General features: G+C 43.6%; 2 protein-coding genes across 10 annotated transcripts in view; one reads left to right on the top strand and one right to left on the bottom strand.

Moving 5' to 3' along the window:
- Positions 1 to 4,127, top strand: part of LOC146859358 (uncharacterized) — a 196,269-nt gene extending 192,142 nt beyond the window's left edge. For 6 of the 8 annotated variants that reach the window (XR_014980090.1, XR_014980087.1, XM_085650034.1 and 3 more), the window contains one exon: positions 3,994 to 4,127. Coding sequence is in view for 4 of the 8 variants with exons in the window: in XM_085650034.1 (XP_085506160.1) it covers positions 3,994 to 4,027 (34 nt within the window). In the remaining 4 variants the exon portion in view is untranslated. The remainder of the gene's footprint in view (positions 1 to 3,993) is intronic. The other 2 variants (XR_014980089.1, XR_014980088.1) reach the window with 1 other exon arrangement.
- The window catches only part of CTDSP1 (CTD small phosphatase 1), a 168,925-nt gene continuing 141,766 nt past the window's right edge, over positions 236 to 27,394 (bottom strand). For both annotated transcript variants that reach the window (XM_085650030.1, XM_085650029.1), the window contains exon 7: positions 236 to 11,446. In XM_085650030.1, coding sequence (XP_085506156.1) covers positions 11,318 to 11,446 — 129 coding nt within the window. In that variant the 3' untranslated portion in view covers positions 236 to 11,317. The remainder of the gene's footprint in view (positions 11,447 to 27,394) is intronic.

The raw sequence follows: 27,394 nt of genomic DNA, 5'->3' as shown, positions 1-27,394 counted from the left end.
ACAGAACCCTGGAGTGCACCAGGGAAGATGTAGAAGGGGGTAAGGAGCTGCTTGCCAAGGCCAACACGTTCGTGCACTCTGCTGCACTGGGCTTATCCCCGATCTAGAAAATAGAACAACATTTTTTACATTTCATGATAATCGATTTGTGACCACCCTGAAGAAGGCACTTGACGTGCAGACAACGGCGCACAACTCATATCAAACACTCATGAATAATACCACAGAAAAGGCATTTTCTTTGTTTGAAAGATATTATTAACAGTTTAAAATCACACAAAAAAGGCACTTTGATCTGTTTCAAAGTTAGGATTAGCTCTCTGTGTGTGCCCTTGGGCCTCAGATATACTGTACATTACAAGCTAAAAACTACAGGTCCGGTTGGCAGCCCTTTTCCAATGAAACACGTATTACCAAACAAAACGTAGGCAAAAAATAGATTTATCCACGAATACAGAACTACAACACTGTTTTTGAAGCTTAAACATTCAATAGGTGAGATACAGCATCGGTTTATGAACAGGAAGGACATCTGTCTAGGGCGCTCACGTAGGCAAAGATTCCCTGGTCAGAAAAGGCAGCAGGGGTAAGAGGTCTTGAAATAATTAATGACTTTGACTTAATTCCCTGTAAATACTGTACAAAAGTGAGTAAACTGGTTGGGCAAGAAGTGCCTGTGACTCCCCCAACTAGTAAATTACATAGTTTGTCTGATTTTTAAAAATCATGCTTAAAGAACATTGTTTTCATCAAAAGATATTAAAGCTGATCTAAGAAAAAACCCTAATATCACACAACCCCATTTCTCTTTTAAAGCCCTCCCCTTCTGGTGTTTCTATTTTGTCTCTTTACAAAAAACACATATTTCACAGTTGTAAGATCTGGGGATTCACTTCAAGATATGGGCCCAAAAGAGCTGGGTTTTCAAAGCAGCAATATTATCGAAAGAACAAATTGGGAAAAAAATACCTTACATAGTATAGTGTTCAGTTGGCAACGTTTAAATCTGAAAATTAGAATTTTGAATATACATGATCATAAATGCTGTCGGAGCCTTAGCTTGACAGAATTGGTCAAATGTATCACCTTAAATTCGGTAAAAAAAAGTCTCTGGTAAGGCAACATTATTTATACTGCTGTAATACATTTGTACAAAACATGATATTTCTATTAAGGTGCTGATATTTCAAAGTAACCATTCTTATACAAACTGCATGGCTGAGTACGTGTGCCGCTAGAATAATATACAAATATTTCTTGAGAAATCAAAGAACACCGAGAAGTGGAAGCAAACACAATTACAGGCCATTTCTTTACAGTTCTTTTCTAGTCCCTGTAAGTCTTGCAACAATGATGGTGGAAGTGTGGCACTGGGCCAGTGCATTTGACAAATAACTGGGGGTACACGATGTCAAAGGTGGAGCGGGCAGCAAACTTGACACCGGTGATGGAAAAAGAGCCCCTCTGGCTGATTGGCAAAAGGACACAAAACAAAACAAAGCCCCCCCCCCCAAACAATTGAGCCAAAGAGAAAGCAAACATGGATTTGAAGTGTTGATGTCTCTTTTCCCCCTGATATTAATGATACTGCAGACTTCAGCAAACACAAGTAGATGCATAGATGCAGTATACACTGTTTACCATCATAAAAACCATAATGCTTGGAATCTCATGTAAAAACTGCACAAGAGGAAATGAAAAGAATGGCATAAAAAAATATTCCAGAAAAATAAATGCAGGGACAGCAGAAATCTGGAGGAGAGCAGAAATAATTGAATCTGCTCCATGAGAACTGCAACGCTGATGAGTAAATGACTTTTTAAAAGATGCCAAATTTAGGGCCACATCCTGCCTCGAAAATGCAATATTGATTAGATTAGATAGGAATTCCTCACAATAAATCCTCCGATCCCTTCCCTCTACCTAAAAGCTTTGGGAAATCTGTGGCCAAGATGAATATGAATTGAATCTTCTCCTTAGACTGTTCAGCATAAAACATTCATCTAACAGGAGCGTGGTACTTATAGGGACAAGATTGACAAATCACAGAGCACCAGAGCCTCAACAACAGAGCTTTGATTGGCTGCATCATAAGGCCACAGAGAAAGAAGCAGCAACAAAGATGTACAGGTCTCACCACAGGCTCTGTTATCATTTAAAGATCTCTGTAGTGTGAGGCATTTAGTAAAGAAAGGCCTTTGGAGAATGACAGGTAAATAGATATGTATACATTATAGAACAAATGTTGACTTGGTGATTTATAGTTAATGCGAGTCAAAATAGAATACACCTGGAGAAACTAACAACATTTTCCACAGTTTTACCTGCCCAAATGTAATGAAAACAGCCATTAACACCCGCCTAAAATGTGTGTTCAAAATACTAAGACCCCAGTAGTAGGTGGAGCATTTGGCTAGAAGAATTAATGAAGGACAACCCAAAAGGCGAGGAATGTTTTCCAATTTCAAATACTTCAGAATGAAGTTAAAAAAATGTTATTGTCTGTACTCCTCTGCTTTGACTCTATCTGGTACGGCCTAACCTTAAGCATTAGACGAGAAGCACAGGACAATAACTGAAAAGCCGCATTTGTAGAAACCTCTGTGGACCCCACACAGCGGCGTGAACTGGATGCAGGGAAGCTGAAAAGTCAAGTGTTTTCACTCTATGATAAGGCACTTACCATAGAGTTTAGTCTTTGGATAGACTACCCAGAAATACAAGTAATACGGTTTTTCCACATAATTAATACATTTTCAAAGTTCAGCCAGGATACGGCTGAATGTTCAAGGCACAAAGAGGTAAAGTGATCTATTCTAATTCACTCAGTGAGGCAAATTGGGAAATTGGAACTCAAACCTTGGGCCTAGAAATATATGGTACAGCCACAACTTGCAGCAAAATACTGCATACATTGCTGTAAATCCGGGGTCAAGGTAAGAGGAGTCCCAAGTCCAGTACATATTCCCTGGATCCATTAACAAGACATAATATTTAGCACAAACCTAAGGAACATTGGCTAAATACGAGGTGTGTCAAATCAAAGTGAATATAGCAACAAAATGACACTTGCTGTTTTTTAAAAACAAATAAATGGCATGTGTACTGGGCAGATTAGATTTGGCATGTGTCGCAAGGGTGAGGAATTCAGACGAGAACTGGGCCTGGGCAGCTCACACTAGGGACCGACAAATAAATCATAAAATTAAAATGCAACCAATGTTTGCTTAAGTTGACATTAAGATTTGGTACATTATATTCCTATTCAAAGCTATGTGCATGGATTCCCAAAAATGTACTTCAACACACAAACCATATATTTCAATATACACTTCAATGATTCAACCCATAACATCATAGCTAAATTTGCATCTCAGTATTTCAATTCTTCAATCTTTAAAGTAAGATTTCTCAAGTATGGATTTACATTCTCACATTTTGGTTTAAATGCCGTATTTATATCTGCAATTCTATTGGGTTGTGATTCCCAAATATCAGTAAACAATTCTGTATTTGAATTTAAAATTGTCATATTTCAATTAGAAATTTAGGAGACGGATTCAAAATCTTAAATTAATTAATCCCTTAAGAGAGTGAGCTAAATCCAAAGATGTATGAAGGATTTAAATAGGACTCTTCACTCTCAACTCACTGTCAAATGTAGACTAATTTAGGGAAATAAAAGAGGAACGGCTGAATATTGGAAAAAATATTTCAGGACAGCAGAGAGGAACTAAAGAGCAGTATGGAAGATTATTTTTCAACAAGATTTTCTGTACAGTTGCTTTGAAATTATGTAGAAAGAAAAAGATGTGATATGTGGAAAAACAAACTTTATAATGTTCACAAGACAGGAAAAATGTGAAGTGGGTGTGGGTAGCACTTTTCTCCAAAAGAGAAAAAATAAAAAGCTCATCAAGTTCATAACATATTTGAAGTTGTCTGAACTGCCAATGCTAAAGCAATTTTTATAATTATTCAATTGTTTTTCAGGTCTTCAGATGACTACAGCAAAGTGCTGAAGTAGAAACAAGAATGCTTACAAACCTGCACCAGCCATTGAAATTAGACAATTCTCACCACACCTTTCCTATCCTTGAAGTGGTTTGGAAGCATAGTCTGAGCAATGGTGCTAAATCTATTTTTGCCCATTTGTGCATGGCCCAATCCATTTATTTCTTCATATACGACTGGACATTACATCAGTAGTGTCCCTCTTCACCCAAGAAACCCGAAAAATAAATACTTTATAGATAATTGTCCTAGTTTCTTTTTCAAGGTTTCTTGTGGTCTTTACAATTACGCTAAAATCCTTTGGAATTCGTGTGCATTGGAGTCGGTGACTCCTACCCAGAGTTTAACTTGGAAAAAGGCCACCTTTCATCTTGTCTGTCGAAAACAACTCTTCTGTCACTCTTTCAAATTTCTTCTTTGTTTCTTCCTTATAAAAATAAACCTTTGTTTGAGGAGAAATACAAAATTACCAACTTCCCATCAACGTTGTTAATACCCTTGAATGTTTGCCATGTTTTTGCTTACGCTAAAAATATAAATGTATAAATGTACATATCTATGCATACATATATCTATATACCTAGGTGTGTGCCCAGTTAAAAATCACATACTCTCTCAGTAAAACTAATGATCTACCCTCCCCTCCCCCACAAACAAACGCACAAACTCCACGTCCAATATCTCCATCTCTGCCAGTGGGAGGACCAGTTTGCTTCCTAAGTTCTGGATTTACACTTATTTTTAACCAACTGTAAAAATGGAAGAGTCTCAGAGTGAGTCGCGGCCTCTGTCTCAAGGCAAGAAGTGAATATGGAGATCCATGCGAATACTGTCCTCGAGCCCAGGGTTGGAAGCGAGAGGCATCCATTCAACTTAGAGGCCGAATACTTTGGGAGATCAGTGTGCATTTGTTTTTGAACAAGAGTCAACAATAAGTAACATTCAATTAGTTTTGGTGCTGTCTGTACACCCCTCCTCTCGCAAATGGTCACACAGCAACGGCCCCCGAGGTGGCATGTGCGCTCTCTCTCTCTGGAGCAGATACACGACAATGCAAGAGCCTCATTCGGAAGGCTGTGGAGGTCTCATGGTAGTAATGAAGCAGAACCATTGTTGGACACCTTGAGCACCACAATCCAATCTTCCTTCTAGATGTTATACAACAGACCTGTCCCAAGGCTTTAGACTGAGAGTTCTAAGGAAGATACACCCAATGACTTCCTGCTGGATGTTTAAGGTGTCAAGTACAGACACACCCAAAGCTCACACTCCGCGAGCCCAGGAGCAGATAAAACGTTGTCTTTCAGGGGAGTGCTGTGGGAGTTAGTCTCTGTCCGTGAACAAACACTCTGAGTTCTTAAGCCAGTCTTACTCTGGAAGTCTGGATCAGACACACAGCAAAACAGCATACACATCTAAATGTTTTTCCTAGAAATCTTCACGGAGATGGAGCTAAATGTTCCAGCTCAGACGCACTTAAAAGTCTCATTCAGGGAGTTCTAGCACAGACCCGGTCAATGGTCTCATTCAGGGAGTTCTAGCACAGACCCAGTCAATGGTCTCATTCAGGGAGTTCTAGCACAGACCCAGTCAATGGTCTCATTCAGGGAGTTCTAGCACAGACCCAGTCAATGGTCTCATTCAGGGAGTTCTAGCACAGACCCAGTCAATGGTCTCATTCAGGGAGTTCTAGCACAGACCCAGTCAATGGTCTCATTCAGGGAGTTCTAGCACAGACCCGGTCAATGGTCTCATTCAGGGAGTTCTGGCACAGACCCAGTCAATGGTCTCATTCAGGGAGTTCTAGCACAGACCCAGTCAATGGTCTCATTCAGGGAGTTCTAGCACAGACCCGGTCAATGGTCTCATTCAGGGAGTTCTAGCACAGACCCAGTCAATGGTCTCATTCAGGGAGTTCTAGCACAGACCCAGTCAATGGTCTCATTCAGGGAGTTCTAGCACAGACCCAGTCAATGGTCTCATTCAGGGAGTTCTAGCACAGACCCAGTCAATGGTCTCATTCAGGGAGTTCTAGCACAGACCCGGTTAATGGTCTCATTCAGGGAGTTCTAGCACAGACCCGGTCAATGGTCTCATTCAGGGAGTTCTAGCACAGACCCAGTCAACGGTCTCATTCAGACCCGGTCAATGGTCTCATTCAGGGAGTTCTAGCACAGACCCAGTCAATGGTCTCATTCCATGACTTGTAGAGCAAAAACACTTTAAAGTATCATGCTGGGAGTCCTAGAGTAGACACATGAAACTACTTGGTTTAGAAAGCCCCAGAACAGACGCAATGAATGGTCTCATTTTGGGAATTCTACAGCAGACACTCTAATAAGTCTCATTCTGGGAGGCTTTCCAAAAAATGTCCCAAGATCCCACTGCCCAAAGGTCTCTAGTTCACTACAGCTTTGTGCTTTTCCCTGCAATGCTGGGACAGTCAGTTAGAAAAGAACATAAGGCAGTGCATCCCTTATGCTACTTACTACACCCAATCAAGGACACATGAAAGCATCCTGCAGGGTTAAGACAATGCTGAAAAGAAGGCCAAAAGCATGTGCAGACAACAGAACCAATATGTCCTATCTGCCTGCCCAAAAACATGCCTACGGCATAACAAAGGCTATTGACATATGAAGCAGGCCACAAAAATGTAATGTACAACTCAAGCAAAAATAATCTTCCAATTTCCTCGAGAACTGCCAGACTGCGGACTGTGAAAAAGAAAGGCACTCTGATGCACTCAGAAGATAAGCCTATAGTAAACTTGAATTCACGTGTGTATTTTGCTGCTTGTATAGCACATAAACACTTAGGTAAATATTAGTCAGACTGCTGCCCCTGAATAATGAGTAGAGTTGAATCCAAGTAGTGTTTTGAAAGGGTGCCTCACGCCTTTTCATCATCCCATTGGTTGTGGGGCAGTGAAGATGCAGCAGTGATTAAGGCTTATAATTGATAGGAATGGTGGTGCTGGAAATTGGGATATTTAGTGAATTGTGTCTACTTGTGCTACTCAGGATGTAATAGGCCAAGAGCTCTCCGTTTTCTGGTTCGTATAGGCAATTACTGGGTCACTGACAGCCCACATGTTAAACAAGCATTAGCAATACCAAGCAGTCTGATGTTGGCTGCCAACCGTTTGGTTTTGTCAACACTTGTTTAGTTCTGGCATAACTTAAATAAAACTTTCTTTTAAAGGACCTGCTGGGCTGTTACCAATATTACAAATGTGTGGCTTCACAAAGCACACTTGCAACAGCAGTCCCTGGTAAACAAGGGAGCTCGTTTGTGTGGATGTGGTCTTTGTGAAAGACGACAATGCCATCACTCACAGTGGAGTTAGCAACAAATCTGAAGTCTTGTTGGTAGGAAATCCTTCCATTCCTTGGGACTCTCAGCTGTGGCCCTCATCTTTGGGCACCCCTGCTAGCCCAGTGCTGGTCGTAAAAAACTTAGGAATGTGGCTTGACAAACTTTCTATGAGCCACCAAATCAATATGGTTGCTGCCACCTGTTTTAGCATTCTAAAATGGCTCAGAAAGATTGCACAGACTATATCAGTGCAGGCCTTGGTGATTTCCAGACTGGACTATGCCAATGTGCTGTACCTGGGGACAGGAAAAACGTTCCAAACACGCCTCCAGACTGTCCAAGATGCTGCCGCCCAGCTTCTGCTTAACTCTCCGAAATTCACCTCTGCAGCCACTATGCTTTGGACGCTTCACTGGTAAGCCGTTGAGCGTCGGGTACATTTTAACGCACTAGGTTATATGCACAAAAGCCTGGCAAACTAAGGACCTTCCTACCTTCGAGCATTGGTTTCTCTGTACACTCCCGCTCACTCGTTGCGATCGAGTGATACCAAGATGGCTTTAATTCCCAGAATTAGGAAACCACGCCAAGGGGGCTGGGCCTTTCTCGGTCCGAAACTTTGGAATGCCCTCCCTCCAAGATTAAGGGTGTGCCAGTAAATCTTTTAAAACATGGCTTTTTCAGTGGTCTGAACCCCTTTAGATATGATTATCCTCAAAGGCTGGCAGGTTTGTAATCTTTCAGTGTAGCGCTGGAAAACCTTTTTAGGTAGCCATGCGCTTTACAGGTCTTTATATAATTTTAGCAAAATCAAAAGGTCTTGGCTAATGCCAGACTTAATAAATAGGCTATATCCACTGTAAAGAAATACCAGAATTGGGCACATTTATTTAGCAAAATGTGACTTGAGGGATTAGGAACAAGCTACACTAGGACTGAGCTGAAATAAGGGGTCAGCATGTATCCCAAAATCATTTGAGAAGCACTTTCTGCAGCCCTTTTTTTCCGAGAGTCAGGGATTTCTCATCCGGCGTAAGTGTTCGCCTCAGAAAGACAAAACATTACCATATCCTGAATTGCTGCACTACTTGTGAGGTGAAATAGGAAACCGAGAAGAAATACAACAGCAGTGCCAACTACAAGTTGTGTAGGATCAACAACTGACCTCAGGAATCGCCACTCACTGCAGTGGGTGCCCAACAGTAGGAGCATGGCGACTCACGGAATGGGGCACACCGACTCGATCTTAGGAGCATGGCACCCATGATGAAACAGTGGAATTAATGGAGCCGGCAGCCTTCGAGCGCGCCCTCACCTGCACGGCACCAATAAAGAAAACATACGATTATCCACTCAAAGGAGGGGAAGCCGGTCGTCAGTCGCACAGAGGACATGATCGACTGGGGGGACCTTCTATTTACTGTTGGGGAAGCCTAAACTCATCAACAAAGTTAACAGTGTAGCTCCTTAAATTATGCTAAATTACAAACTTGAACACACCTTTCGGACACCAAAAATCATAAACGCACAGTTCTTTGAATAAGACACCACCACCCCCCAACCTAGAGACAGATCAAGAAAATGGTACTCCAAAATTTCTTCACAAAATTACTCGGACTGGTCAGCGATAAACACCTTGAAACCGCATGGAAGGTAAGCTGGACAGCTAACAACTGCATGAGAACAAACTAATTGCAGACCGTGTGCTATTATGCAATGCTAATAACATAACACATATTCCAGCTAGAATTCACTTTGTGTGAGGAGCAATGCACCTTCGAGGATAGGCTCATGATGCCGTGAAGTATGGTCCCTTTCTCCCACTGTCACCATGACTCAGAGTTAAGGAGCCCATGATGTCCTACAAAGGTCCGTCTAATTAATGTCTGCAAGACAGAATTCAGTAAATGAGTTATCTAGACTGCATTTTTTTCATTCAGTCTCTGCATCAGGAGAAACAGCAGACCCAGGAAGACCCCTCCCTTGTAAGATACCAAGTGAAGATTTCCCATTCCATCATGGCTGCCGCACAGACAGTGCTTGAAAATTTGGTCTACAAAGTTGTTGGATAAAATAAGTGAAAAGCATACAGTCTAGGACTGAGAAAGGTACCGACTGGCCACAACATCGAACAAATCACAAAATTGTCTCATTAGTTAGTTGGAATGCACACGCTGGTGAGTGGAGATTTTGTTTATCACCAAATAATGACCAATCACTTGCCAAAACAAACTCCACAAACTGGAAAATCAAAGAGACATGCCACAGCCAAGGAAGAGGTTGTAAGACTTGATGATAACAGGCATTTGACCACCTACTGACCTCTGGAGACAGCAGACATTGTACAATCCTGCCTGATGAATCTGAAGAGAAAACACACTCACAACAGCACTTCATGAATCTAAGGCACAGGTAATCTCTCATTTCTGCAACCACTCTGCAGTGTCTGCACATGCTTCTAGTTGGGTGGTGGACAAGGGGCACAGTAATTCACAGTTGTGTGGAGAACCCTGGACCAAATGAAGTCTTCTCTGCATCTGCAGAACAGATTACAGATCTGGCAACAAATAGCGAGGAGCGACTCTTTCCATAAAATCCTGCAATGTTCGTACACTGTGGTTTAGGGTCCACCTCTAATGGCTTAGAGGCAAAGGCAGGCTCAAATGAAAGGACATTTGTTTAAACAGGGTTAGAGCAAAATGGGTATCTCCTTCCAGACAACTGACCACAGGGGCTGCACTGGGACCACCTGATCATTTTAGAGGCCACCAAATAAGTCACTATATAGTAAAGAATTTTTGGCTCGTTCTCATGTGGTGCAGTCTATTTTTCCCAACACAAATGGATGAGTAGTCCGTAATCAATAAGCAACGTGTGACTATATGCGTTACAGTATTGTTCAACAGAACTGTACACTGCTTGAGCAGATGATGGCCCCAAGAGCTCCTGGTACTGAGTGGCAGGAATCGCATTCAAGATGGCTACTAAACAGGCTGCTCATCCTCAGGGGAAGGGCAGGCTGGAGGACACAGATGTGTTCCCCTTCTGTCTCAAGTGCCTGCCAGAGCGCTGCTTGCAGAACCATTGACCGGCCGACAGGCAGGCCAGCCACACCACCACCATCTGCGGTTAGATAGGAAAGAGCAACAGGCAGCACAATAAAGCCCTGCATTATATACAATATTCTAAAATCCTAAAGGTGCTTAGAACAGTTCAAATCCTAGGTGTGCGATGACATCCTAGGGCTCCTTGGCATATACCGACTCCAAGTGCAGCCCTCGCGTCCGCTAATGTCCTTTGCGAATCACTTCTTGGGTCATGGTGTACCACCCCACAGGATACAGACAGCACTCTACCTACCATTCAAGGCCTTAATTTCACTTAAGAAATCTAAAGCAAAACAAGAAAAATACTGTTATGTGAACCCCTTCCCCCACCAGCCCTCTAATATTGCCCTCCCCGTACCCAGCCTTCCCTTCCCTCCCCCAAATAGAGGGTTCTTAGAACCCATTGGTTCATCATTCGTTGTGAAAATACCTTCCCTTCCACATACTGCAGAAAAGAATCAGTCTACCAACCCGCCCCTCCCCAGTCTGACTCTCCACATTTACAAATAGGATTTAAAAAATATAAGCTAAAAAGATTTAGTTCCATATCTCATCTTTCAAGTGTTAAGAGTTGAGTTGCTGAGCCTTCTTTACTGTGCCCCGGTCCTCTGAAGGTGTAGAGGGTGATCCATCAGGTATTCGTTGTGGACATCCTCCTCCCGCTCATTGCCAGCACTGGAGTCCCCCAACAGCACCCCAAGTTCAATCTTCTCAAGTCAATTTGCGGAAATATGCTGGTGTGATGGGAACTCTAAGTAGGCTGGGAAACAGGAAGTCTGTTATAGCAGGAGGGCGCAGAGAAGAGAACACGGGGGATACCCACTCCGCGGCCAACTCTTCAAGCAAGGCCCCACCTGTACCCAACCCTGGCGGGGTCACTAGCTGCTGGTCCTCTGCTGCTTTAGTATTGCGTATACGTCGTCTACTTGGCTTAGTCTCTCGAAAAAAGGAAGAAGGTCCAGGAGCTCCGTGTCGGACATGTCGTCGAACCAGGAGGCCACAGGCACCTATGGAACAGAGAAAGAGGCCATTAGAAGTCAGAGAAAAGTTCAATTAGACAACACAAATCGTGGGCACACAAAGCACGGAAATGGACCCCTGAGAAACAGAAGAACTGAGTGCCACCATGTTTCACAAAATCTCCAGCAAAAAATTCCACATATAATGAATGCCATTTGTGCAACAATTGAACCGAGGACAGACATTACCATTTACAACAAGCACATATGTCCGAGCTAACGACCACTACCGCTGCCATTTCAACCCAACCAAGCTGTCGGAGTAGAATTTTTGTTGGTGAATGAATACCCCGAGCATAAGGAGGCCATGTAAATGGCAGGTGTCAAAATGAGACATGGGAAACCCAAGGAAACCTAGGAACCAAGCGTAGTATTCGAGCTACAAGAAACAAGGGTCCCTAAGCAAGCATGAGGGGAATAATACTCTGAGTGCACAATAATAATGCACAGGAAGAATACGAACAAACAATAGTTTATTATAATTTTTTTTATTGGGCGCACCAAAACAGGTATTACACAAACAAAACAGGCCAAAGAACATGTGTGTGACGACATTCATATGGGTGAGAATTTTCTAGTCTAGATCACTCTGACCCGCATGAATACGCAAAACTGCTCCTTAGGTGCAGTAGTGTTTTCTTTAACAATAAGTGTGACCTGTTGATTCTGTTTTAGTTCTTGATGTCACACACTTGTTCTTTTGCCTGTTTGTGTAAATTCTGTTTTCGTGTGCCCCATAGGGGTACATACCCCTAAAGAACCCAATTTCTAATAAACTATTTTTTGATCGTATTCTTCCTGTGCATTATTATTGTATTGTATTTGCATTTATATAGCGCTTACTACCCCTGACTAGGCATCTAAGAGCTTTTTCTGCAAGTAGCATGCTACTCCGGAACCCATAAAGGATTAGTGTTGAATTAGTATAATGAAATATGAAAGTAATCTGAGTGGTGGATATTAGTCAGTTATTTGAATTGAGAAGGATAGCGGACGTATATAAAGAGGGAAAAAGGTTTACATTTATATAGCGCTTGTTACCCCTGATGGGGTGTTGAAGCACTTTTTGGGCGAGTACCTTGCTACTCTACTCCGGAACCCATAAAGGATTAGGGGTGAATTAGTATAGAGAAATATGAAAGTAATTGGAGTGGTGGATATTAGTCAGTTATTTGGATACAGAAAGATAGCGGAGGGGTAGAAGAGGGAAAAAGGTGTGCATTTATATAGCGCTCGTTACCCCTGATGGGGTGTTGAAGCACTTTTTTGGTGAGTACCACGCTACTCTGGACCCCATAGGATTAGGGGTGAATTAGTATAGTGAAATATGAAAGTAATTTGAATGGTGGATTTTAGTCAGTTATTTGGATTGAGAAGGATAGCGGACGGATATAAGAGGGAAAAAGGTTTGCATTTATATAGCGCTTGTTGCACCTGATGGGGTGTTGAAGCGCTTTTTTGGGGGGCGAGTAGCACGCTATTCCGGAACCCATAAAGGAATAGTGTTAAAGTAGTATAGTGAAATATGAAAGTAATTTGAGTGGTGGATATGGTAGTCAGTTATTTTGATTGAGTAGGGTATCGGAGGGATAGAAGAGGAGAAAAGGCTTGCGTTTATATAGCGCTCGTTACCCATGATGGGGTGTTGAAGTACTTTTATGGCGAGTAGCACACTACTCTGGGATCCATTGAGGATTAGCGGTGAATTAGTGTAGTGAAATATGAAATTTGAGAAGTGGACATGTTAGTCTGTTATTTTGATTGAAAGGATAATGGAGGGATAGAAGAGTGAAGGATTTGGATTTTGTGTGTGTTTTGGAGGTCATAGCAGTAGGAGGAAAGAGTAGGAGATAGAGGTTTGAGATGAGTCAGAGTTGAGGCAGAGGATATATTGAGAGAGGTATAGGCTGAGAAATAGGGTACTGCATTGTATGCTTTTTTAGGAGAAAAGTTATAAATATACAGATCCAAGTACATGGAAGGTATATAGATGCATAAAGTAGGTATGTATATATAGATTAAAGATGCATTAGATTTCAAGTGTTGTACCTAAATAAATATATATATATATATTTTTTAAACATGTATTCTACATGTTTATACAAAGCAATACCCATGTATAGGTACATATCTATATTACAAATAAAAGCTTATATATAGTCATATGCTGTATATTTCTGTTTGCGTATGGTGCTTATATAGGGAAGAGAATTCTTGAGTAGTTTTCTGAAGATGTGGTGGTTTTCCATGGATCTTATGTTGGTGGGTAAAGAGTTCAATAGTTTGGCTGCTTGAACAGAGAAGGATGTGCCGCCCATGTTTTTTTCCTTGTAGCTTGGGATTTTGAGGCGAGGTGCCACTCTAGAGCGGAGGTTCCTTTGTTGAATGTGTTTGGCGATATTGTTCCTGATGAAGAGCGGTCCCATTCCATGTATCACTATGTGGGTGATGCAAAGCAGCTGGAAAGAGGATCTTCTGGCAACCGGTAACCAATGCAGGGCTTTCAAGGCAGGGGATATGTGGTCTTGCGGTTTGATATGCAAGAGTAGTATGGTAGCTGAGTTCTGAATCCGTTAGTCTTTTCATGGTGGCTAAAGGTGAGTTGTGGTAGAGGCTATTGGCATTATTGAGTCTGAACAGAAACAGGGAGATGGTAGCTTGGACCTTGTGTGAAAATCGCGAATGGGGAAAGTTTTGTCGCAGAGTTTTTATAGTAGCAAAGCTTGATCTTGCTAGTTTGTCCACTTGGGTATTCATCGATCACTTGGAGTCCATGGTCATTCCGAGGTTTCTGACTTCCTTTGATACCTCAGGCGGTGATCCCAGTTCATCAGGCTAGGTGGCAAGCGGGTCATAATGTTTTCAATCTCCACACGTGAATATTTCCGTTTTGAAAGCATTCAATTTGAGATGGCTCCAAGTCATCCACTGATCCACGGATCTGAGACAACTGAAAATTGGCGTGTTTTCAATTTCTTTGAGGCATTCCAGTTGAAGGAGTATTTGCGTGTCATTTGCATAGTTCTAGCACGTGAGGTGAAATTGATTGATCAGTAGCAGTAATTACTTCATGTAGATGTTGAAAAGCATTGGCGAGATGAGAGCCTTGAGGGACCCCTGCTTTTGGATGACATTAGTTCTGTTTTGAAGGTAGGACGTGATCCAGTCTAGAGCACTCCCCTCTATGCCAGCTTCGTAGAGTCTTTGTATCAGTGTCATGGTCAACCGTGCCAAAGGCAGCTAAGAGGTCCATAAGGAGTAGTGCAGCAACCCCATTGCGGTAAACTGTGTTCTTCAGGTCATCCCAGATGGCAAGGAGGGCAGATTTTGTGCCTCTTCCTGGATGGAATCCCGTTTGGAAGTCTGAAAGTATGGCTTTATCTTCAATGAATTGTGACATCTGGGCGTACGCTACTGTTTATCAGTTTGACCAGGAAAGGTCCATTTGTAACGTGTCTGTAGTTGTCAGGGTTCAGCGGGTCCTGGTTTGTTTTCTTCAGTAATGGGTTTGTGTATGACTGATTTCTTCTGGAAATATTCCGGTAGATAAGGAGTTGTTGATGATTTTCCTTACTGGAATGGCGTCAGAGATTGTTAGAAGAATTGTCTTGAAAGTTTGTGGTGGACACGGGTCAGAAGGGTTGCCGGCAGGCCTGCTTGCTTTGACCAGGTCCATAAATTCATTGTGTGAAATGTGTTGAAAAGAAAGGAGAGGCTGGGTTAAGAGTATTTGTGGACTGTTGTTTTGTTAAAGGCTTAGTGCTGGTGCTTTGTCTCTGTTTTAAGTAGGAGTACAACGTGTCTGCTTTGTCTGTAATGATTTTCCAGTTTGTCTGTGAAATCTTGAGTAACGGGATGAGTTAACTCTAGGCAATTTACTTTCATAGAGCATTTTATAGAATTCTTTATTTGCACACTTAGCATTTGAATTTTGTCTGAATAGTACCTTTTCTTTGCTTTTTTGATAGGAGACTTGCATAATCTGTTACATTTCTGTAGGCGAAGGTTGTCTTGTTTAGCTTTTGTTTTGATCCAGGTACGTTGCAGTTTTCTAATTTGTTGCTTTACGTCTTTTATCTCTGTATTTCTCCAAGGTGCTTGTTTTCTTTTGTTCTGTTGTGTGGTTTTGAGTGGCATCAGAATATCAAAAGCTTCCTCTAGCCACTCTCATAGTTTAACAGTAAGTATTGTTACCAGATCTGTACTGGATGTTAGTTGTGTGTCCAAGTGTTCCAAATTGATTTTGCTCCACAGTCAATAGGTGGATGCATGTAAAGTGTTTTTAGGTGACTCGCTTAGTGTTGTTTTATGTTGGTAAGCAAGCAAGTGGTGGTCTGAGCATGTGACTGGAGTTCTAGTTTGAAAGGTAATTAGTTCGGTATTAGCAAAAATGATGTCTAGGATGTGTCCAGTGATGTGTGTGGGCGATCTGATGCAGGTTCAGTGGGTCTAGGCCAGTGATTATTGTTTTTGAATGGGGCATATTGGGTTTGTCAAACCAAATGTTGATGTCACCCAGAGCGCTTAGATTGGAGTGTATTGTTATCAGGTTTGAAACTGTGTCTAGAAGTGTGTCTGGGAATGTCGCCTTGCTAGGTGGAGGTCTGTAAAGGAGAATGAAGTTACAGAATGAAGAGTTTGTCAACTTTAGTGATATGTAATGTTTGCCTGAACACAATAGCTAGGCTACCTCCTTTTTTGCCTATACGATTTTGGGTGATCGTTTGATAGCCTAGAGGAACGGCTTCATGCAGGACTGGAACCATATCTCAACCATTGTTATTGTTATTGTTATTTGGATATTTGTAAAGCGCAACTTTCGCTCCGGAAGGAGCATCTTGGTGCTGAGCATGCGTATTAGGGATATGTGGTGAAAAGATCTAGATAGCTGCCAACACATAGGTATCAGATTGCTGATAGACCCAGGTCTTCAGTTGTTTCCTAAAAGGGCACTCAGACCCAATCAGTCTAAGATTTACGGGTAGATTATTCCAAGCCCTTGCTGCTAGGACTGTGAACGTTTTTCCGCCCCTAGTTTTATATTTATGCCTCGGGATCTTAGCAAGATTGGCCCCTGAGGATCGCAGACATCGTACAGGATCATAATGAATAAAACGATTAACAAGGTATTTAGGACCTGTATTTTTCAAAGATTTGAAAACTGTGAGTAACAGTTTAAAAAGGATTCTCTTATGCAGTGGCAGCCAGTGCAGAGAATTTAATGCAGTTGAGGCTGAAGATTTCCTAGGAAGTTTTAACACTAACCGTGCCGCCGCGTGCTGTACACTTTGTAACTTCTTCAAAGTGGACTTTTTCACTCCTGCCATCAACCCATTGCAATAATCGAGTCTGGAGAGTATCAGTGCGACCACGACCGATTTCCTGGAGGCAATGGGGAGGAAGTCGAAAAATTTCTTTAGAGATTTAATAAGACCGAAGCAGCAGCCAGCCGTGATCCTAACATGATCATCAAAAGATAAGGTAGCATCAAATTGCACGCCCAGATTGCGCGCAGAAGACACAGCACTGGGAGGAGCCTCAGAGTCTTTGGGCCACCAATCCCTCGGGCAGAAAAGTAGATCCTGGCCTAATGGTATGATTTCAGTTTTCTCACTGTTGCACTTCAAGTGGTTTTTGTTTAACCACTGAAATACCTCAGTGAGACATTTCTGAAAACGCAATTCTGTATCCGTGCGGTTTTTGTCAATGGAGACGACCAATTGAGTGTCGTCAGCATATGACGTAACGAGGATCCCGTGTGACTATCACAGCGAGGAGGGGTGCCATATAGATGTTGAAAAGAAGTGGGCTTAATATGGATCCCTGCGGTACACCAGATGTAATGGTTTTTTCGCTGGATAGGTAGTGACCCAAAGATACAGATTGGGACCTATTGGACAAGAAGGATGTAACCCATGCCAGAGCCGTATCTGTCACGCCAATCTCTCGCAGCCTGTCATTCAAGATGACATGAGAGATAGTGTCAAAAGCTGCTGTTAGATCGAGCAGGATGAGGACGGCCTGCTTTCCCTCATCCTGCAGGAACTTGATGGAGTCAGAGAGTTCTATCAGGGCCGTTTCGGTGGAGTGGCCAGGGCGAAACCCAGATTGCTGGGGATGCAAGATGTTATGGTTCTCCACATATGTTTTTAGCTCCAGATGCACCATCCGTTCAGTGATCTTTCCTAGAACAGGCAGGAGTGAGATGGGGCGCATGTTCGTCAGATCTGTTGGCGATTTGTTCTGCTTTTTCATGAGGGGTTTTACGATAGCCTTTTTCCATTCATTAGGCACAATCCCCAATGCTAAGGATGCATTTATGATGGCATTGATGGTCGGATTAACTACCTCAACTAGATGATGTAATATGCAGGGGGGACAGGAGTCGGTAGGTGCTCCGGACTTACAAGCCAAAATCGCCTTGCGGGTCTGTTGGAGGGAGACCGGTTGGAAAGTTCCAAGAGAATGGCTATTTTCGGCTACATGCTTTTGGGGGCCTAGAGTAGGAGAAGTCAAAGGAGGCGGGAAATCCTTTTGGATGTTTACAATCTTTTTCTCAAAGAAATCCGCAATTTGGTTGCACAGACTTTCGGAGGGCGGAATTTCGGGCTGGAGGGCTTTGGGGTGGGTGAAGGATTTAACTATAGAGAAAACAGTTTTTTGTTTCTGATGGGCATCGTTGATAGCTTTAGTGTAATACTCCTTTTTGGCAGCCTTTATGCTAGAGAGGTATAATTTCCTCTGCTGAACACCTCATCATATGTTTTCCTCCACTTCCTTTCTCTAAATTCTACAAAGTAAATGGCTCTCAGTTAAGGCCTGAGTGTACCATGGGGCACTTAACTTCCTTTTAGGACAGTTCCCGCGGTCGCCTTTAGGGTCGGAGTTTTCTAAAATAATCCGATCCATCCAGACGTGAAAGTTACGAGAATCGGTCGTTACGTCTCCTCTCAGTTCAGGGGCCTGAGCCAATAACTGGGTATCCAGCTGGATACGATCAATCACTTTTCTCCAATTTACCGAGGGGGATGATTGAGGGTGCTTTGTTATTAGTGGAGCTAGAACTTGTTTCTTGATGACAAAGGGAATGAAACTGTGGTCAGTCCAAATTTGCGGAATGGGGGAAGACGTAGTCAAGGTAATTAAGTTGGAACAGATACCATCAAGAGTGTGGCCGGCTAGGTGGGTGGGTGTAGTCACTAATTGAGCCAGTCCAAAAATATTCAGAGTATGATGGAAGCAAGTAACATTAGGGTCTGTGCCTGATTCCAGATGTAAATTCATATCTCCTAATAGAGTAAAGTGTGGGTAGCGTAGCATAAGTGACCCGAGCACTTCATCTAGGGAGTCTAGAAAGGGAGTGGCATTGCCTGGAGGGCGATAAATTAGGCCTCCCGAAAAGGAGGTAGAGGCATTAAGTCTGATCGAAAAGCCAATGCTCTCACTTCCTTTGAGAGGACCCAAATCAAATGTATGACACAAAAATGACCCTTTGACAATAATTGCAACCCCCCCTCCTCGCCCGATTTGTCTGTCCTGCCTAAAGATGGTAAAATTCGGAGGAAGGGCAATAGCCAAATCAGGATTGGATGAATCGTTGAGCCATGTTTCTGTTATGAAAAGGGCGTCAAGACTATGACACATTATTAAATCGTGTATGTCTTGGCTGTGGCCACACAACGAACGGGCATTGATAAGACCTCCTTTGAAGTTATTGCCTCCGTACATTGAGGGAACGGGATCTTTTTGGCATCTCTAAGGGCATCTCGGGAGGAGTCCATTTACAGTGTGAACATGAGAAGGGACCCCGGAGATAATCAGTGGGTGGGCAACCCTTACACAGTGCACCCATCTTGGGGCGTAATGCTAATAGGGCCTTGTTGTCATACCTGATGGTCAGTGGTTGTTGCCCGGCATGTCCCGCAGCCGGCACAGTCCTGGCGCGGACGGGCGCAGACGGGCTTGGCTTTGGTGCGGCTTCGGCGCGCATCCGGCGCGCCCGCTGCGCCAGCCCGCTGCGCCGTCTGGCCGGTCTGAACCATGATTCAGTTATGAATAGTATGTCTGGTTTTGCGTCAATGAGAAGGTCATATATGTGATGTTTGCTTTTAGAGAGCGATCAAGCATTTATTAGTAGACAGTTTAGAGAATGTGTTTTGGTGACCGTGAGACTTTGTTTTGTAGAAGTGATCAGTATTGTGTGGGTTTGAAGCACGTCTGTTTTTAGTGCTGGTGTCAGCTGTATGAATATAGGAATTGTGTAGCTGTTCTGTAATGTCCTCGTCCAGCAGCTAAGAAGGTATTTTGATGCGTCTGCCTGAGTAGGTGGTGGAGACGGGGTTTGAGAGTGAATTGGGGTGCTGTGTTGTTTTTGTGGTGTAACCTTGTTATGCAGTAGCCATGGAGAAGCAAGTTGTGATGTGTGGCACGTTGCTTATATTGTATGTGTAGATGTATGAGTTAGGGGTGGTGGTGCAGCATGTGGGTCATGTAGTAAGGTTCTAAATTGTCCAATGGATGAGAGGCGGTTAGATGGGAGTTGCTGTGTTGCTGTATGTGTGTTAGGTGTGGTGAAAGAGAGAAAGCTTGGCATTGTAGTTTGTTCATTTGTGCGGTTTGAAAGGTGGGTGTATGATTTAAGTTTATGAATAAGTATTATGAGGTGTTGCACTTGAGAGATTTTGTTGTGCTGGTGCAAGTTATAGGTTTTGTTTTTGAGGAGTAGTGAAAAGAGGTGCTGATGTATTTGTTTTAGGAGATAGAGTTGTTTGTATAGTATCGTTTGTGAGAGGAAGTTGTAAGGTAAAGGAGGTGTTGATGTGTTTGTGAGTAGAGCGTATGTTGTGTGTTGGTAGGGGATGAAGTAGAGTTAAGAGGGTTTGTCTTAGACTGGATTGCTGCAAGAGTTAAAATGTGTGCTGCTGTGGAGTGTAAGTGTTGTGTTATTGTGGTAGAAAGAAGAGGAGGGTGTTGGTTGGACAAATGATAGGCAGAGGATAGGTTTGTTAGTGATAAAAGGGGGTCTGTTAGGAGTAATTAGAGTGGGGAGTGTTTGTCTGGATGGGTTGTATTCAAGTATGGTATAGATTTTGGTTTTGTTAGTGATGAGTGGATAGGTTAGTATAGGATAGAGTTGTGTACTGTTTGTAGGTGATGGTGCAAACGTGTGGTAGCTGGGATGGAAGGGTATATAGGTGTGGTTTGTGTGGTTTTGCAGTGTATGCTGGTACATTGAATTGTGCATAGGGTTGGTTTGTAGTAAATGTGTGGAGTACATTTGGTGTGAGTGCGTTACTCTAGTCATGGATGGGGTGGGGTGTGGTGTGTGCTGATGTATGGGAAAACGGGCAGCTTTTCTGGCCCTAGTCCCGACCAGTCTCAAACAAGCAAATGCCCTTAGCCTCGACGTCCATGCTAAGACACCCTAAACCCTGGCTTTTTATAGCCCTAGTAATCAGGTGACCCCTTCAGCCAATGGAAACCCTAGGCCTAACCCTAACCAATCACATTAGCCCTAAACTCTAGAACCAATAGGAGACCAAGACCTTACAGCCAATCATAGCTCTAGTCCAAGCACTCCATCAGGCACAAAACCCTAATACCTATGTCCAATAGAAAGCCTAACTCTAGCCCTAGTTCCAGTAACCAATCACACAGGAAACCCTAATCCCTACTTCCAATAGAAAGACCAACTCTGGTTGCCGGACTAGGCTTGGGACTAGGACTACTCATACAAGAAACACTAATCCCTACTTCCAATATAAAGCCTAACCCAAGCCCAAGTTCCAACCCTACATTAATTGAATCACTGACCCAGGAACCAATCAGAACCCTCAAATACCCAACCAATGAGAACAATAACCCTTATCCAATAGAAACACCAGATACAACCACCAATCAGTGCAGACGTGTACCATCCAATAGCAGACTATATAAGGTCCCAGCGACCTCAGACAAGATTTGCTGGCCAGGGAATTGGAAGCTGCTCCTCTATTCAGAGTCTCCAAGGAGACAGACAGGCTCAATCCACACTTTAGACTTCTGCAGGTAAGGGCCTAACAAACTTTGTCCTCTAATAATACTGTTTGTATAAGAACTTTACTTGCTAGCCAAAAAACGTGCGCACAATCCCTACAAAACGCAGCTTAATCAGCTCACAGCAGATTACTGCTGTCTTAGAGCACCCTCTGTTCACTCAGAGTATTATTCCCCTTATTCTCGCATATAAATGCCAGGAGCACACTACAAAAAAACAAGCAAAAGCTTTTAATTAAAAAACACAATTTTATCAATGATTGAGAGTAAAAAAGAAAAAGTGAGCAAAAGTTGGATTTGTTACTCCGAGTGAGTCATTTAATGCATTGCATTACCGCTCCCATCAGTTTGGAGAAGGGTGGGAGTACTGCAAAGTGTGAACCTTCACACCAAAAGTCTAGACAGAACAAGCATTTGCAATGCCATCGGTCTCACATTTGTTAAAGTTAGAGCTGTTGGCATTGAAAATAACAAAGCTTTTTACTTTTGTTTTTTTATTTGCAGTGGAGTTATTTATATTTGCATAGCACTATTTCAAACAGTATAGAAAAACAAAAAGGTAAAAACACTCATTTTCAACGGCAACAGCTCTAACTTTAACAAATGTGAGATCTATTGCATTGGAAATGCAATCGGTCTTGCATGTGTTAGAGTTATTGGCATTATAAATGATAACGTTTTTTTTTTTTTTAACCTAGCCATGTTGCAGGGTGCAGGACCATATGTGGCCAAAAGAGGTCCCTTGGGCCCTCTTTTGGTCACATATAGTCCTGCACCCTGCAGAACTACAGGGTGCAGTACCATATGTGGCCAAAAGGGGTCCAATGGGCCTACATATGGTACTGCACCATGCAGAAGATATGGTAAATCCACCCTACCGATAATGCATTGCATGCAAGACAGTACGGCAAGTACATTCAAATAGCTATGCCCATAAGTAAAATTAGTAGCTTTGAAATGCGACAAAATAATTATTACATTAATTCCAGATTAGGTTGTACTCTGTGTGGAGCGGATAAAAGGACATTTTTAGACAGTCTCATATAAACGTGAGATATTCTCGTGAGTGAAGTAACCACTGCCAGCCTAGCTTAGGATCAAGTGTGTGTCCTGCCTGAAGCCTTTTAAGAAAATAGTGCCTTGAGGCTGTAATTAAAACTTAGGGAGTAACAACACATGTAACAGAGGGTGTCCTCATGGGAGGTTACAAGAAGAGACCAGGCGGTACTAATGAGGGACTACTAAACCTATTGACCAATGAAGAGAACATGAGTCAATTAAAAAGATGGGCGGAGCTTTATGCACATATCCTGAATACAGTAGGTCTTGAAGAGACAGCTCAATCGCTGCCTAGACGAGACCTAACAATGGATAGTAGAAGTAAGATGTGGTGACATTGTTGTGGAATATAGGAAACTAGAAAAAGTATGACTGCCTGCAAAAAATGGAAAGGTTATCTGTAGGAGTGCCCTGCGACAAGTCATTCATTATGGACAGCTGCAAAATATTCATGGATTAGCACGACTAATAAAACCGCGGATTTAATACTGAAGGTGATGCATTTTCTATACATCAGTTTTGTTTTTTAAACTTTATTTTCACCAAAAACATCTTACAAAAGAAGTTCTGATACACATACGTACATTGTCCTTGAGCATCAATTTACATGACAGATCGAGATAGTGTCTAAAACCACAAGTTAACATAGTCCGGTAGTCACCAAATAACCATAAGCATTGGCAAGGATAATTGTCTAGCAGGTAGGGGTTCCTCACGTCAATCCCACTCTTAATAAAGCAACAAAATATACAGCAACATGACGCTGTTAATCCTGGAAACCAGCGTGAAATAACGTATCCAACAGAGTTGCGTACACAATCAAGCCATACAGTCGAGGATGTGTTATCACCCTATCCCCTCAGGAGTTATACCATGTTCTAGGGAGGATTCAGACTCCTGCCCGAGCGTCTCAACATAGGACTCATAGGGCCCCCAGATGTCCTTGGGGCGTGATGAACTGGGCATCAGGCTAGCATAGAGTTCACTGTTCACATTACAATAGGTAAGACTGCGCATCCAACCCTGAACGGTAGTGGAAGTCTTCCGCCCCCAATGAATAGCTACTTCTCTTTTGGCCAGCAATAAGCTAAGTGAGGCAAACCTCCGAACCTTCTTGGGGAATTGAAATGTACATCCTAACAACGCCACTTCAGGGATGGGAGCTAGGGGAATTTTCAACATCTGGTGTAGCGTGAAGTGAACCTGTTCCCAATAACTGTGCAGGTTAGGGCATGTCCAGGAGAGGTGAGCAAAGTCCGCGTGTGGAGCGGAACATTTGTGGCATGTGTGGGGCCTAGTTGGAGCTATTTTGTGCGATATGGCTGGGGTAAAATATATGCGGCGCAGGAATGTGAAGTGTAATAATTTGTGCCTGCTATTCAGGGAGACGTTTTATGTTGCCGAGCAGCAGTATGCCCATTGGTCATCTGTGATGGTAATTCCCAAGTCTACCTCCCATGCGCTAAGGATTTTGTGGTCTCGGACAGGTTTCAGCAAGATGCATGCCTTCTAAAGTTTGGAGATCAGATGTGAGCTGTACGTGCTATTTATGATCAACGTCAGGGGGAGAGAACGAGGGCGGCTCGAGCGGGAACATCGGGAAAGTGGCACGGAGTGCGGATCATATACGGCCTATCACAAATTTATCCATTACGCTAGCAAGTCATGCATCTTCCGAAGGGGAGAAAATGTGACCGTCTGGGTAAAGGTCACCCATCGTTAAAAGCGAACCGCGTTAGAGTGCGCTGTACCAGCCTTTCCCCCATTATGGGAAGCAATCCTGGGTTAGCTACAGGGAGGGCGGAGGAGTATAGCCTCTTCGTGCCAGTAATCCGGCACAATTTATGCCACGCCCAGCATGTGGTGGAGACGGTTTGTATGTCCTGGGGATCTCTGGGGAAGCCCGTGGGGAGGAGCGTCATTATGCGCTCTGGGAGGACAAGGTCTGCCTCCGGTGTCAGATAGGGAATCCGTGCATCGTGATGGTACCAGGCGAAGGCGTAACTGCATTGTGAAGCTAAATAGTAGACCTGGAAGTCCGGGACACCATAACCTCCTCATATGTATGGCGAAGTCAGTACAGCCCAGCGGACTCGCGCCTGTCCACCACCCCACACCAAGCGGCTAAGGAGAGAATTGAGCGTTGTGAAAAATTGGTGGTGAGTGAGATCGGTATGTTGTTGAAATAATGGAGATATTTGGGGAGGACGTTCATCTGTATTATGGCGACACGTCCGGCCAGCGATAAAGGGAGACGTAGCCATTTCTCTATTTGAGTGGTCAGTGTGTCCACCGCACCTCCGTAATTGAGGCTCAAGATTTGGGCTGTGTCCAGTTGTATGTGTACGCCTAAATATTTCACTGATGCAGTGCACCATTCAAGGGGGAACTCAAGGGCCCAGGGCTGTGTACTTCTTGTCAGTGGGAATATGACAGATTTGTGCAAATTAATGCAGAGTCCAGAAAAACTGCCTAATCTAATAATTTCTCTGATCAATTCGTGTAAATTATCTTTTGGGTGTCTGACAGAGAATTGTATCATCTGCGTAAAGCGAAATCAAGAGGGGGCCAGTATTGAATTGCAGCCCCCTGTGTAAATGTTTCTCCTGAACAATGTTTTTTGTCGGACAAGTGGGTCCATTGCCCAGATAAACAGTAATGGGGAAAGAGGGCAGCCCCGTCTCGTACCCAGTGAAAGCTGAAAGGGGGTGGAGAGTGTGCCATTTAAACGCAAACGGGCAGTGGGCTTGGAATACAAGAAGGCTGTCGTGGCGATAAAGCACATGGGCATGCCCATGCGGCGCATTATTGAGAGGAAAAAAGGCCCTTCCAAGGAGTCAAACACCTTCTCCGTGTCTATTAAGATAGCAGCAGCTGGTGTGCCGGGGTCAATCGAGCACACCAGCTGTGGATGACCGAGAAGAGCGTGCGGAGATTGAGGGAAGTGGAGCGATGGGGTACAAAACCATATTGGGCCGGAGAGATTAGGAACTCCATCAGTTGAGACAGGCGGTTAGATGTGACCTGGGCGATAGGAGCTGCATTGGGTGGGGTCTTTGCCTGGCTTGGGGAGTAAGATTATGACAGCCTCCCATAGAGTGGGGGGCAGAATTTGCTTTTCCAACGCCTCAGCATAGACTTCAATGAGTGTAGGGGCCAATATTTCTCTGTATGTTTTGTAAAACACACCCGTAAATCCGTCTAGCCCAGGTGCCGAGGAGCCCTGGATAGTATCAATGGCTAGGAGTACGTCAGTGACCGAGATGGGTTCAGCCAGGAAATCCTGCATGTGTTTTTCCAAGTATACCAACGCTACTTCGTTGCAATACTTTTCTTGTGCTTCATAATCTTCTCCAAGGGTGGAATTATATAATGTGGAATAGAATTCTAAAAAGCAACTCTGAACAGATGTAGTGGGAGGTGTGAAGTCGGGAGTTTGTAATTCAGTAATGTAGGTCTTGTGATAGGGCGGTCTTAACAATTGAGCCAGGACCCTTCCAGGGCGGTCTCCCTCCCCATAGCGTCGAGCAGTATGGTATTTCCCCAAGAAAAGAATTTCTCTGTCCGCAACCTCCCTGTATTCCTCCAACAGAACTGTCCGCCTGTTCCCAGTCGTGGATGTAGTGTGGTGGGCAGACGCCTCATCCAACATCTTGAGATCGCGCTCAAGTCGTGCAAGTGTGTTGCGGAGGTCTCTGAGTACCCCAGTGTGTTTGGCGATACAGGTGCCCCTAATGACAGCCTTGAAACCCTCCCACAGTACAGCCCACGTGTCCACCGAACCGGTTTTGCTCGAAAAATAGTCTTCAACGGCTTCCTGGATTTCAGCCCTAAATACTTCGTCTTGTATAGCGCGGTTAGGGAACCGCCAGAGCCGCTCAAAACCCTCGGGCGGGGGACCAGTAAGAGCATCTTGACAGGGGAATGGTCCAAATAAGTTATAGGGAGCGTTTCAATCAGGGAACACCAGCCGGATATGTCTGGGGAGAGAAGCCAAAAGTCAATCCGAGTCCATGTGTTATACTGACCCGAATAGTGTGTGTAGTCTGTAGCAGAGGGATTTCGCTTCCGCCATACATCTAAGAGGGTGTACCGGTCACACAGCTCCATGAAAGACCTACATGCCCGTGGTTTAGAATCCTGAGCCGTCGAGGTACTATCTGCAATGGGATCAGGGAGTAGATTGAAGTCTCCGCCCAGTATCAGAGAAAGTGGGTCTAAGCCACTCAATTGCGTCGATATAGTATGAAAGAAGGTAGGATCGTCCGTGTTAGGGGCATATGTGCATACTAATGTAATATCCCTGCCATAGAGCGATCCGGACACCACCAGATAGCGCCCTTTGCTGTCTTGGATAGTTATGTATCAAAATGGCTGTACCCCTAGCGTAATTGCTGTAGTTTGCAAAATATCTATGTGGGCCCCAGATAGCTCTATCTGACTTGGGAAGATGCGTCTCCTGCAGTTAAGCAATGTCCACTTTGTGTCGCAATAAATAGTGGAGGACCGGTCTCCACTTTCGAGCATCATTTAAACCCCTCACATTCCACGAGAGCAGGGTAAGGGACAAAGGACCCTCAACATTACCAAACTTGGCCATCAGGTTGACAATGCAATTCAAACAAAATAGAAAGTCTATCAATGTCGGCAGTTTTGAGCCAGCATGTGTTCGACAAACAAATGAAACCGAAAACCATTACCCACGCACCACCCCCCACCCAGGGCCACATTCCAAAGAATAATGAATGTGAAGTACCAAAGAGTTACATGTGGAGTAAACATTTCAAAAGAATAGTACCCCAAAGTGAGCAGAACCATACACAAAGGATACACCATGGGAGG

The sequence above is a fragment of the Triturus cristatus genome, chromosome 3_2 (genome assembly GCF_964204655.1).
Source record: "Triturus cristatus chromosome 3_2, aTriCri1.1, whole genome shotgun sequence".
In the NCBI taxonomy this organism is placed as follows: Eukaryota; Metazoa; Chordata; class Amphibia; order Caudata; family Salamandridae; genus Triturus; species Triturus cristatus.
This window is presented reverse-complemented; position numbering and strand designations above follow the sequence as displayed.